Source organism: Phascolarctos cinereus, unplaced genomic scaffold (genome assembly GCF_003287225.1).
Source record: "Phascolarctos cinereus isolate Bilbo 61053 unplaced genomic scaffold, phaCin_HiC Scaffold_4;HRSCAF=312, whole genome shotgun sequence".
Taxonomy (NCBI): domain Eukaryota; kingdom Metazoa; phylum Chordata; class Mammalia; order Diprotodontia; family Phascolarctidae; genus Phascolarctos; species Phascolarctos cinereus.
Genome location: NW_027555847.1, coordinates 59,589,907 through 59,602,672, shown reverse-complemented (window position 1 = coordinate 59,602,672; position 12,766 = coordinate 59,589,907). Strand labels below are relative to the sequence as shown.

General features: G+C 41.4%; 1 protein-coding gene across 2 annotated transcripts in view; it reads left to right on the top strand.

Annotated features, from left to right (window-relative positions):
• The first annotated feature begins 671 nt into the window (after positions 1 to 671).
• Positions 672 to 12,766, top strand: part of TXNRD3 (thioredoxin reductase 3) — a 33,673-nt gene continuing 21,578 nt past the window's right edge. The window contains exons 1-5 of one of the 2 annotated variants that reach the window (XM_020981156.2): positions 672 to 1,199; positions 5,007 to 5,067; positions 5,824 to 5,933; positions 8,757 to 8,864; positions 9,157 to 9,229. In XM_020981156.2, the coding sequence (XP_020836815.1) occupies positions 1,071 to 1,199; positions 5,007 to 5,067; positions 5,824 to 5,933; positions 8,757 to 8,864; positions 9,157 to 9,229 (481 nt within the window). In that variant the 5' untranslated portion in view covers positions 672 to 1,070. Of the gene's footprint in view, positions 1,200 to 5,006; positions 5,068 to 5,823; positions 5,934 to 6,537; positions 6,617 to 8,756; positions 8,865 to 9,156; positions 9,230 to 12,766 lie in introns of those variants that run through there. The other variant, XM_020981157.2, reaches the window with a different exon arrangement.

The following is a 12,766-nucleotide window of genomic DNA, read 5'->3' as shown; positions in this document are numbered from 1 at the left end:
GGTCCTCCTGACTCTAGGGCCGGTGCTCTATCCACTGCGTCACCTAGCTGCCCCTCCCCCCCCTTTTTAAATGAAGATTTCGGCTAATCCCGAAGGTTTCTTCCAGCTCTAAATCCTACAATCCCAGCGCGGCCTCCCCTGCTTCGACGTCTCTAGGCTCCAGTTTCCTCACGTACAAAGATGGAATGAACCTTTCTGCCTCGTCTCCCCCGCAGGATCGTAGGGGAGGACCAAAGAGGACGATAACGTGGAAGCCTCGGAAGAACTAAAGGCGCCTCACAAACCTGGCCGGTAATTGCTCGCCCGCGGCGGAGCCGGCCCCAGAAGCCACCCACGCACTCTCCTCAGCTCCGCCGACAGGCGCCCCAGTGGGCAGGAAGCTTCTGCGCAAGCTCCGGATAGGGTTATCCCAAGAGTGAACCCGACTGGAGGGGGAGAAATCGGGGAAGAAGGAAGCATGAATTCTCCTTCCTTGACAATTATCATTGGATTACTTCTAAATATTATGAATTTAACATTCAGCACATAAACGTTTTCTGATAGCCCTGTGTGGAGATTCTGAAAATTGTTCCCCGTCCTGGGCTCATGACACCCCCGCTATATAGTTTGGTCCCCTCGGCTCGGTGTGAACAAGAAGGCGCGCTCGAGGGCCGCTGCGCCCGGCGCACGCACGCGCAGGAGAAGCGGTAGGAGGCAGGCGCTGGGATTGGGAGTTGCGGACCGGCTTTCCCGACCTCCCTCCCTGGGAGGCGAGGAGGCTGTCCGCGCGCGCACACCCACGCGTCTTGGCCGTGGTCTCCTCATCCCGGCTCCGGAGTCAGTTAGGCGCTGTCCCTCCTTGCGTGGGTCGGGGGTGCTGCTCTCCCGTGGGAGCACGTCGGGTCCCCTCGGGCCGGGCCCCCAGAGTGAGAGGGAGGCCTGGTTGTGGGCCTCCGCCTTCGTCCGAGAAGGTGGGGGCGATCCTGTTCCGCGTCGCCTCCGGCGAACAGGCAGAGCCGCGGCCCCTGCCACCGGCGCCCGAGAAGCCGGCGGGCGCCGACGCCCGCAGCCGGCTGTCGTTCCCGGGCGCCATGCAGCCCCCCGGCGGCAACCGCCTGGGCCTGGAGCCGCGCGAAGACCTGCGACAGCGGCTGTGGCGCCTCATCGAGAACAACCGCGTGATGATCTTCAGTAAGAGCTACTGTCCCTACAGCACCAAGGTGACGGCTGCGCGGGCCGAACCGGGCCGGGGGCGAGGACCGGGCGGGGGCGGCGGGACCGCGGGAGCCGAGGACTCCTACTGGACACCGGGGCCTAAGGCTGCACAGGCTGGGGGGCGGGGATGAGCACCCGGGCTGGAGCGGCCGAGCTGCTGCGCAGCGGGGGACCCGGGCTGGACGAGCAGGGATGGGGCATGAAGATGCGCTTGGACCTGGGCTGACCGGAGGGATGAGGGAGGGAGGGCTGGGCACCGGATGTAAATGAGATCTGCCTCTTCAGGCCTCAGTACGCATCCTTCCTGCTCTGGGAAGGGGCTCACCTGAAGCCATTCCCCCAGATCTGTCAAGCTGTTAGGAAAATAGGCAGCTGCGATCCAGACTGTTGCCCCGGTCTGGTTCGTGCAGCATGCCAGTTAGGACTTCCTAGCGGAGGAGTTCTGGGGACTAAAGGTGGAATCTGCTGAGATTTTTCTGGAGTGACAGTAGTCTGGATTGGGGTGCTCTGCCCTGTGATAATGCTTCATTGGTGGGACCAGGCAACCGCTGCCTGTATCCCACTTTTATAAAGCTTTAAGGTTTACAAAACACATTTGATCTTTACAACCTTGTGAGGTTGGTAATATTAGTATCTGCCTTTTATAGGTCAGAAAAAAGGCTCTGAGATGTTAAGTGACTTTCAGTGGTACGGCAAGGGAGAAGCACCGTAGATCACTCTCTGGAGGACAGGATCTGGCTCGCAGTATAACCAAATTTGTGATGGTTCAGAACTTAACTAAGAGATATTAATTTCTTGCTTCCTTGCTCCATACTGTGAATTTCATAATGATTGTGTAGTATATTTACTGTTCTGCCTTATATTGGGTTTGCACTCTCATCTCTATCTACTTAAATTGGATCTGTTTAGTGTCCTGGAAGACTCTTCCTGTTTTTCCCTCAGACTCTTCATTCAGCTCAATTCAGCAGATATTAATGGAATACCTATTGTGGGTGCTAGACACTGGGACTGTAACCTGCCCTCAAACAGGTTACAGTCTAATAAGAGGTATTATCTTGTCCACAAATAAGTGGGTTTGAAGAGAGGGCAGGACAGGTACCAAGGAGAGGTCTAGGCAAAGTGAGGATTTGATAATGGAGAAAAGGAGGGATGCTGGGGCTAAGTGGAAGAGATGACATCTGAGTTGGTTCTTAAAGGAAGCAGTTCTAAGCATAGGGGATGGCCTGAAAAAGCACGGGAGATGGGAGGAGAACAAGAGATAAACATCTGGCAGACTCGATTGTAGAATGTGTCAGTCTGGAAAGATGGCTTGGAGCTGCTAAATAGAGAAGAGTTCTGAACACCAGGAGTTTGGGTTTGTTTATGTGTTATTCTTCGGGCTATGGAGAGCTAGTAGAGGTTTTTGAGTAAGGGAGCACCATGATCAGAGTGGTGCATTAGGAAGGTCACTGACAAAGGTGTCAGGGTGAGTTGGAAAAGGGACAATAATGGAATAAGGAACAGCAGTTAAACATGAGCCTTGGTGAGAAGAAATGAGGGCTTGAACCAGAGTGGTTGCCTAATACAGAAGTATAATAAATAATATTAGCTCACACTTTTATAAAGCTTTAAGGTTTACAAAACGCATTTGGTCTTTACAACCTTGTGAGGTTGGTAGTGTTAGTATCTGCCTTTTATAGATCAGAAAAAAGGCTCTGAGATGTTAAGCGACTTGTCTAGAGTTACAAAGCTAGTATCTGAAGTGAAATTTAAACCCAGGACTTTTGGTTCCAAGACCAGAACCTGCAGAGTGTTACACTAGATCTGTAGGGCAACTGAGAGGGAGGAGTTAAAATATGATTCGAAGATACTTGGAAGATAGCGTACCATTCTTAGAAAGGAGAAGGGAGCAAGAGATTTGAGAACAAGACAAGGGATTCTATTTTAGAAGGGATTCTATGTATTCTGTTTTTGTTTAGTTGATTTTAAGACCAAAGGACTGACTATTCAGGTGGAAATAATCCAGCAGGCTGCTGAAAATAGGCATTGGAGGCTCTGAGGAGAACTTGATATGTTTAAGTGGTTCATAGCAATTGCTAACATTTATATAAGTGTATTAGCCTTATAAAGCGATTGTACTTCCATTATTTCACTTGATGTTGCAACAGCACTGTGAGGTACAGACTATTGAGTAGGCTGAGGTGAAGAAGCTGAGACCCAGAGGTTAAGTGACTTGCACACAACCTAATAAGTGATAGAGCTTAGATTTAACTCAGATTTGTAACTCTCAAGTCTGCACTTTTCCCATTCTTTCAGACTTTTAATTTTGGTGTTCCCCCACAGAGCTTTTTATGAACACTTTTCTAATGTGTTAGCTGTCTGTCCTCAATTATATGTTATCTACAAGTTTTGAAAAAAATAGTTGCTGCATTCTGGAGTATATTTTATTATGTTCTATAAATGAAATGTGTTCTCTGGGAACACAGCTCCGTGTTTACTTTGGAAGTCATTCAGGAAAATTATTCAGTTTGCAGTTATTAATTTTAAGAACCAACTTTTCAGGAATAATGAACAGTATTTGTTCTGTGAATTGAAGTATACTCCTGTTCACATCCAGTGCAGGATGCCTCAGACCTTTTCTTAGCCTCAAAATCTCTGCTTTTCAGTGAGATAGACCCAATTCTTTTCTTGAGAGACAGTCATTACAATAATTGTGGGTTACAAATAACTTATAAGTGAATAAATGTTTATAAATTCAATATACTAAATAAGCCCTACTTTGATAAAACATCATGTTAAGGAAGTGACATTTAGTTTTTTGAAGGCTGTATATTCTAAAATACAATACAGTTGCTATGTTTGTGGGTGGAAGTAATAAAAATAATCAGAAAATATAACAGCTAAACATTTATATAATGCTTTAAGGTTTACAATGTATTTTGTATTTATTGTCTCATTAGACCCTCGTAGTGGCCTTGTGAGCCAGGTGCTATTTTCCTCATTTTACAGATGAGTAAACTGAGATTGAGAAAGGTTAATTGATTTTTCCTGGGTCACAGAGATAGTATCTGAGGCGGATTCAAATACAGATCTCCCTGATTCTAAGGCCCCTCCAAAGGGAGGCTCTATCTGCTATACCATCGAGGTGCCTACATTGTACTCAAGCCAACAAATCACCAGTTCATTCAAAAATAACAATGTATAGCAAAAATTAAAGTGGTTTGAGATTTTTTAAGGAGAAAAATAAAATTGACAAATACAATTTTCTTATTTCTTAGTTATTAATCTTCCATCCCTACCTCCCCCCTCCACAGCCAAGTCATTATATGTTTATGTTGGATATGTCCTGTATTTATTTTGTACGTATACTGTATTTATTTATCTGTGAATATGTAGTATCTTCTAGTACACTGTAATCATCTTGAAGATGGGGTCTCACTTTTGTGTTTGTGTCCCCCGTGCCTAACATAGTACTTGGCACATAGAAGGTACTTAATACTTGTTGACTTACTATTAAAATTACATTATATCTCAAATTCCCAATTCTTGTAGAATAATTTCAAGTCCATTCAGATTCAACAAATGTTAATTAAATATCTCTTATTTGTAAGACACTGATCTATCCCTCCTACCCAATTTTCCTCTCCACCCAAGTTCATCTTGCTCAAAATTGTATTTCAAAAGACACTAAGAATATAAAGGTAAAAGCTCTTTAAAAGAAAACTTGGTTTATTTTCATTGTTTTATTTTAGTAATTCACATTATAATTAGATTCTATCATAAATGTCACAACTTACGATACTGAAATTTATTCTAGCAAGTTTTTGTTATAGGTAAAAGAACTCTTCACTGATTTGGGAGTAGAATGTAATATCTTGGAACTTGATCTAGTTGGTAAGTAAAATATTTAGGATGTGGTGCTGATATGCAATTTTTGTAAAATGTATTAGTTCTTCAACTATTACAAGTAAGGTGAATCATTCTGATCAGCCTTTAGCAATGCATTTTAAAGGTAGTGAACTAGTGTGGGCTAAAATGCAGAATATTTGGTTCAGACTTACATTTTCAGGATGGAGAAGGGAGCAGAATTTCATTTTTAAGTCAAGGTAAGGCAAAGAAAATGGAAAGAAATAACGCTTGTTACCAGTTGGGCCTAGTTCTTCTTGAAGACTCATTCATTTCCTTTTCTTTACCATTGAGAATTCCCATAACAGATAAAGTTTGATAAAGTGTTCATGTAACCTTAACAAGTGAAATAATTTTGAGCTGTTGGAGTCCCAGGTTGGGGGTGGGGGAGGCAGGGTGCAGGAGGAGAAAATTTTAGTTTTGACTTTGCAGTGTTTTTTTCAAATGTAATCATAGAAAGAAGCATTTTGCTAATTAATACTAATCTTAGGTTTTTTACCTAAGAGATTTATTTATGTTAGTATAATGAGTGGATTTTATAAGAAAAGCAAAGTCTGTTAACCGTCCTTCTTCATTTACCTTAAGTTTACTTTTAAGGCTGGCTCGTTTCCATTCAGAATCTTGATTCTGTATGTACTTGATTTTCAGTATATACATCTGAACTTAAACTTTTACATAAAAAGACTTCATTCAGTTCATTTCTTTGAAAATTTTCTCAGCATCTTTTAACTTTTTATTCCTTAGATGATGGACCCAGGGTTCAAGAACTATTACTGGAGATAACTAGTCAAAGGACCGTGCCTAATATATTTGTGAATAAAATACACATGGGTGGATGTGATAAAACTCTTCAGGTAATGTTGTTTACTTTGAGGCTTGAAGCCAAGCGAATGTATGGGATTATAGGTCCTTTCTAGCAGCAAGGCTGTAATTAAAGACTGCTTGCCAGGAGAAAAGGGGAAGCCAGGTCCAAAAACAAAACAAAATAAAACCCCACAAAACTGACATCTGCTTAGAATGGGGAAGCAACGCTACTGATAGCAGTAATCTAGGGAGGTAATTGGACATCTCCATGTAAGTGCTGGGGGTACTGGTTGAATTCCCAGCATGCTAAGCAAAGCTTCATGACTTTGACTAAATAGGCCCTTGTTCTATTTAAAAATTCAATAAGGAAATCAGAATTCTGTTTAAAAGCAGAATGAAAATAAAATAAGATTAAATCAAGTAGTGATAGATGGTGGTTGAAGATTGTTCAGGAGGAAACAATTTGTATTGTACATTTAGATATGTTTTTAAATGTTCAAAGGGAGGTGGAGGGAGATGTTATAACTCTATTAAGAATTAGTTTGTACCAGTTCAGTGGTTTTTGACAGATTGTAATATATGAGAAATTCTGTTAGGTAGTTAATAGATAATCTTTATTATCTGATGCAAATTAGCTTTTACACCAACTCCCAGGGAAATTCTCCTGATTGGAAAGAGAGCATCCTGGGATTTTACACAGACCTGGGCAAGTCACAGAGCCTCCTACCTATGTGTGAGTACCTGAGGTGGTAGTCTCACTTATGCTGGTTGAGGAATTACCTTGAGAGAAGTTTACTGTCTTGTGAGGAAGGTATAGGAAGGAACCTTCTCCAAGAGAGCAAAATGAAGTCCCAGATGATATTTTTGGTTAGGTTAATTAGACTTACCAAGAAGTCATTTATTTAATTAAAAAAATACTTTATTGATGTGTTTTGTTTTCTACATCACATTCATTTCCAAATATATCTCTTCCTTAGCCCCTTACCTAGTCATCCCTTGTGACAGGTTACAAAAGAACAAATCGAAAAAGCCAGTCAGCAGAACCAACCGAAACATCACCTGTGCCTGACAATATGTATAATATTCCACTATCAGAGTTCCCCACTTCTGCAGTACGGGGAAGGGTCATATGCATTTTTCTCAGCTTTTCTCTGGGCCAAGCTTGGTCATTATGATTATACAGCCTCCATTTTCCTTATATTGTTCTTTCCATTTTATTTCTATAGTTGGTTGTATATGTTTTCTTAGTTCTGCTTATTTTGCTCTGCATCAGTTTGTATGAGCCTTCCCATATTCCTCTGAATTCTGTCATGTTTATCATTTCTTGTGGCATGGTAATATCCTATTATCTTCCTGTGTCCTAGCGTGTTTAGCTGTTTCCCAGTTGATGAGCACCTATTTTGTTCAAAGTTCTTTGCTACCACAAAAGTGATCAGTAAGTCATTTAACAGAATTGGTCAGCAAGCTTTTATTAAGCATCTATTATGTGCCAGGTGCTGGGGGTGGGGAGGGGAAACAAAGCCAAACATGGAACAGTCCCTGCCCTCAAGGAGCTTATATCCTGTTGGAACATACGTATACCCTTATAAGTAAATTAAAAATGTATACAAGGCAAATACAAAGTAATTTTGAGGGAATCAGGAAAGGCATATGTAGGAAGTGGCACTTGAACTAGGTAACCTAAAAGAAAGAGGTCAGGAGAGTGCTCGCCAGGCATGGGAAACAGCCTGAGCAAAAGCGTGGCGATGGGAGAGGGAGTGTGGTGGACAAGGTGCAGCAAGTAGGCCAGTTGGACTGGCATGTGGAATGTGTGAAAGGGGCGGCCTGAGAAAGCTGCAGATGGCAAGGGATGCCATGTTACAAAGTTGGGGGCTTTTTAACATGTAAAGAACAATAAATAAAAGAAAAGGAAGGACTCTCCTTAAATCCGTGTAAAGAAAATCAAGATTTAGTTTGAATAGTAATAGATTATTGAAGTTCAATCAAAATTAAGCAGTAGTAGAAAATAGTTGAAGTTTAGTCAGAGAGGTCCTTTATGTAGGTATTTGTGACTCTTTAAATATTGTTCTTTATTGTGTACTTTAAAAATGCATGCAGATGTTAGGAAATAGCGATTGTTAAATAAGTAAAAATGTTTTTAAAACATTGTAACAGTAATATCCATAATGGAGTTAATTTTCATTCAGTGGATTATTATCTGCATGCAAAGAAAACCAGGGCTGGGAGCGGATGTGAAAAGGTCAGTAATCTCAGTTGGTTAGAACATGGTGCTTCCAAGGCCATAATCGTGGGTTATATTACTTGATTTTACATCAGTAAAACCTTTGCAAGGCCGCAGATCCTAATCTCAGCTAGCTCTCTTGTAGCTAACTACAGAGCATTGATCGCAGGGGGGTATGCCAAATGACAAAATGCCTAGTACATACTGTAGCTGCTATTGAATAAACAGCTGAAAACGCATGGGCATTATTATCCTCATAAATGGAGAATATAGCACTTTTTTAACTATGTGGAGATCTTGGAAAATGATATTTTCCAGTTGATGACCAACAGATATAAAATTTTGGTGACCAGTCCAAGGGAAAATGATCTGTAGCTGAAGTAGGAACAAAAATGTGGTCTCTGGACAGGGGGCATTTACTGACTGTCAGGCAGTAGAGCGCACTCCCCAGAAGCACCAGTGTCCTTCGGCATGGTTTTTGACAGGTCAGGTCCTGTGAGGAATCTGGGATTACTGCTTGTGTAGCTTCCAGACTGGTTTTTTCCTAAAATGGTTAGCAAACCAACATTGATTGAAGAGAGTGAAACTGAATTAGATTTTAAGGAAATCAATGTGACTTGCTCTCATATTAGACTTTCTGTACGCATTCTAGGCTCACCAGAATGGTTTACTACAGAGACTTCTACAGGATGACTCAGCGACTTATGAGTATGATCTTATTGTAATTGGTGGTGGTTCTGGTGGACTGGCGTGCTCGAAGGTAGGAGAACCTAAGGGAGTGTGTGGATGCTTCTCTTGCTAACTGTTAGAAGCCGTGTCTTGGAACTTTGTTTTTCTCTTTCTTTGTAAGCTGGAGTATGTGTAGCTTTAAATTTGATATTTCCTATGAAATTTCTGTTGTAATAGTCAACCTTGATAAGATGAAAGCTTGGCTTTTGTTTTTTTTTTGTGATGTGGATGACATACATAGTTTTGTCTTGTGTATTTGAGCAGAAGAAAACGTTTGGAAAAATCATAAGATTTTTTTAATATTTAGCTTTTTTTTTTGGTAGGAAGCTGCAGTTTTGGGGAAGAAGGTTATGGTGCTAGATTTTGTTAAACCGTCTCCTTTGGGCACATCGTGGGGTAAGCTATTCTGACTCCTTTTTGTTTGTGTTTCAAAATCTCCGTGTCACCAGAGTGATGTCTCGATTGTGTGAATTGTCGTTGTCAGCACTCCTGAAGAACACTTTTTCTCTTATTGCTGACTATCATAATATAAAATAAATTAGGGTTTGGTCTTGTTTCTGCCATTGTTCTATATGTCCTTAATTAGACAGCTTTTTTTTAGGCAAAAATTACAAAGAAAATGATAGTTTTTTTAATTGTCCCACCAAATGTTTAGTCCAGGGTTTTCCTTTAATTTGATTTTTCTCTTATACTTCTTTCTCAATATGCAAAAAGAAATTCAGAATTGTACATTTCTTTTGAACTTAAACATCTTAAAAAAGAGCATTTCTGTTTACAAAGTAGAATTCTGTTTCACTTGGTAATCTCATCAGGTCCCATGGATTCACAATTATTATCTCAATACTGATGATTCCAGGATCTAATTATTCGAACCTTAAAGTATCTCCTAACCTTGAATCTGCCTGTTGGATATTGAACTGGATGTCCCATAGGCATCTGAAATGCAACATCTCTAAAACTGAACTCATTATCTTTACCCTCCAATCTCTTTCCTCTTTCCACTGTTCCTATTACTGTTGAAGACACCACCATTCTCCCAGTCACCCTGGCTTACAACCTGGATGTCATCCTTGACTCCTTATTCTTTCATTACCCCCTGTCCGAATGTAGCCAAGACTTCATGATGCCACCTTCACAACGTCTCTTGTGTATTCCCCCTTCTCTCTTCTGACACATTGCCACTGTCCTGGTACAGGCCCCTATTACTTTACTCCTGAACTATTGCAGGAGCCTTCTGGTTAATGTCCTTGCCTCATGTCTCCCCTCTACTCCAGTCCATCCTCCGCTCGACTGCCTAATTGACCTTCCTAAAAGGGCAGGTCTGATTGTGTTTCTCTCTCTCTCTCTCTCTCTCTCTCTCTCTCTCTCTCTCTCTCTCTCTCTCTCACACACACACACACACACACACACACACACACACACACACACCCCATTCAGTCATCTCCAGTGGTTCTCTGTCATTTCTAGGACCAAATATAAAATTCTCTGTCATTCAAAGCCCTTCATAACTGGGCTCCTTCCTACCTTTCCAGTCTTTTTACACCTTAGTCCCTCCACATAGTCTATGAACCAGTGACAATGACCTTGCTGTTTCTCATAAAGGACCCTGCATTTTCACCAGCTTTCTCCCCATTACTTGGATTCTCTTCTTCCTCATCTTTATCTCAATCTCCAGGCCTCCCTGGTTTCCTTCCCCATCCCCCTAATTCTAGTGTTTTCCCTCTGTGATTATCTCCAGTTTATCCTTGCTGTAACTTCGTGTTTTTACCTAGTTGTTTGTACTTTGTCTCCTCCCTCAGACTGTGCACTTCTTGAAAGCAGGAACTGTTTTTGCCATTCTTTATATCCCCAGTGCTTAGTACAGTGCCTAGCACGTAGTAGGTGCTTACAAATGCGTATCAACTGACTTAATGAGGATCCCATATGAAACTATGAACCTCTTTTCCATATTGCTTGCTTTTAAATAAGAAACTGAACCTGTTTCTTTCAAAACTGCTCTCATTTTTCTGCTTCTTTCTGAGCTTCCTTTCCTTTTTCCCCAGGTCCTGTATATGTAACATCAGATCCACACCACAAATAGAATAAGTATCTCAGGCTAGCTACCTGACTACTTTTGGGACTCAAGTCTAGCTGGAACATTGACACTGTACCGTTAATTTGCTAATGTCAATATAAGTTCATTCAGTAAATCCTACTGTGATATTTCATCGAGGTGTAGTGGTGAACCTGGACTCTCAAAAGCTGTAACAGCAGAGTTGCAGCTCTGGCTGATCTTCCCAAACTGGAAGGGCTTTGAGTCTTGGCCTGGATAGTCACTGTCTGTGCCTTTTGTCAGGACCAGCCTCTAGAGAGATACGATGAATCACGTGCAGCAGCACACCATTCACTAAGGCATTGGCAGGTGATGATCTGTGTTGGTTAAAGGGGCGCCTGCAGTGATAAAATTGCTGATCCATAAGTAGATCCACAAATGGGTAAAGGCACTGGACTTGGAATTAGAAAGGCGGAGGTTCAAATCCTGACCCTTAACCTTTAGCAAATCAAGTAAAACCTTTGCACTTCATTTCCTTCATTTGTTAAATATCTGTAGTACTTTGCCATGTTGTTGTGAAAGTCACATGAGAACACATGCCAAGGGCTTTGCCAGCCTTAACATGCCATCGAAACATGTTCCACCAGTGAGATCCCAGGCCCATCCTCCCTTCCCCATCTTCACATCTCAGACACTGGCCCAGCTTTCATGGGCATCTGCCCTTAGATTTGGTATAGATAGGGCCAAGGAGGCTTTCCGCCTTTGACCTGAAGGCCACCAGAACAGTGATTTTTTAATTTTTTTCAGTAGAATAGTGAATCTAGGTCATTAATAGTTCCTTATGCCTTTCTAAGGTTTCAGATGTTACCACACATCTTGATTTTCTGTCTCATAAACAGAAAGAAAATTCAGACTCTTAGCTTGGTAACAAAGTCATGGTCATAGCGTACTATCTTGTACTTGATTTTGTGATCATAGTGGTACTATGGTTATAAATAAATAAATCTAATTTATTTTATTATTGAGCTTGATGTAGCTGAAGAAAACCTGCCTTCTTTAATCTGTTTCTGCTATCTGCTGTTATTTAAAAATCCTCGGGGATAGTTAGAGTGTAAATAATAATACCTTATTGTTTTAGCATCCCTTGCTCTTTGTTTTGGAGTGAACTTGATTGAACCTTGTGTAAGGTTGGCATTTCCCCCTTAAATTCCAAAGTTATACTGACAACACGATCATCATATGCCTTTAGTATGAATGTATGACAATAATAATTCTGCCATTCTTTTATCTTCTAATTGGGTGTAACATGTTGACCAAGTATGCTTTTTGTAGATAATTTTTATTGGGTAATCTTTCTGAAGTTCATATATCTCAGCCCATATCCCTTCCAATAACTTTCCCTTCCCGAAAAGGTTCAGCATAATTTTTTTGTATAGGTTTGGTTTTATTCTGTCTAGTTCCCCTCTGCATGCCGAAAAACTCAAGGTTCATCTTTTATTGATTGATTACTTCTTTCTGTGAGGCCATGATCGTGTGATCCATGAACTTGCTTGTTTGTTTTTTTTGATATCTTGATAACTGTATTTCAAGATAGTTGGTATCTTTTGTAATCCTATGTAGTTTATTTTATGTATTTAAAAGCGTGATTCCAAGAAGGCAAGTCCATCAAGCATTTATCAAGGGCCTATTATGTTGTGGGCCCTCTGACTCTGCTAAGTTCTGAGGATACAGAGAAAGGGAAAACAGTCCCTCCTTTCAAGAAGCTAATGGCCTAATGGGAGAGACAACATACAGACAGCTAGGCACAAACAAGGCATGGGCAGGGTAGACTGGAGGTCATCTCAAAGGAAAGGCCCTGGCATTGAAGGGCACGAGCAACGACTTCTTGTAGAAAGTGGGAT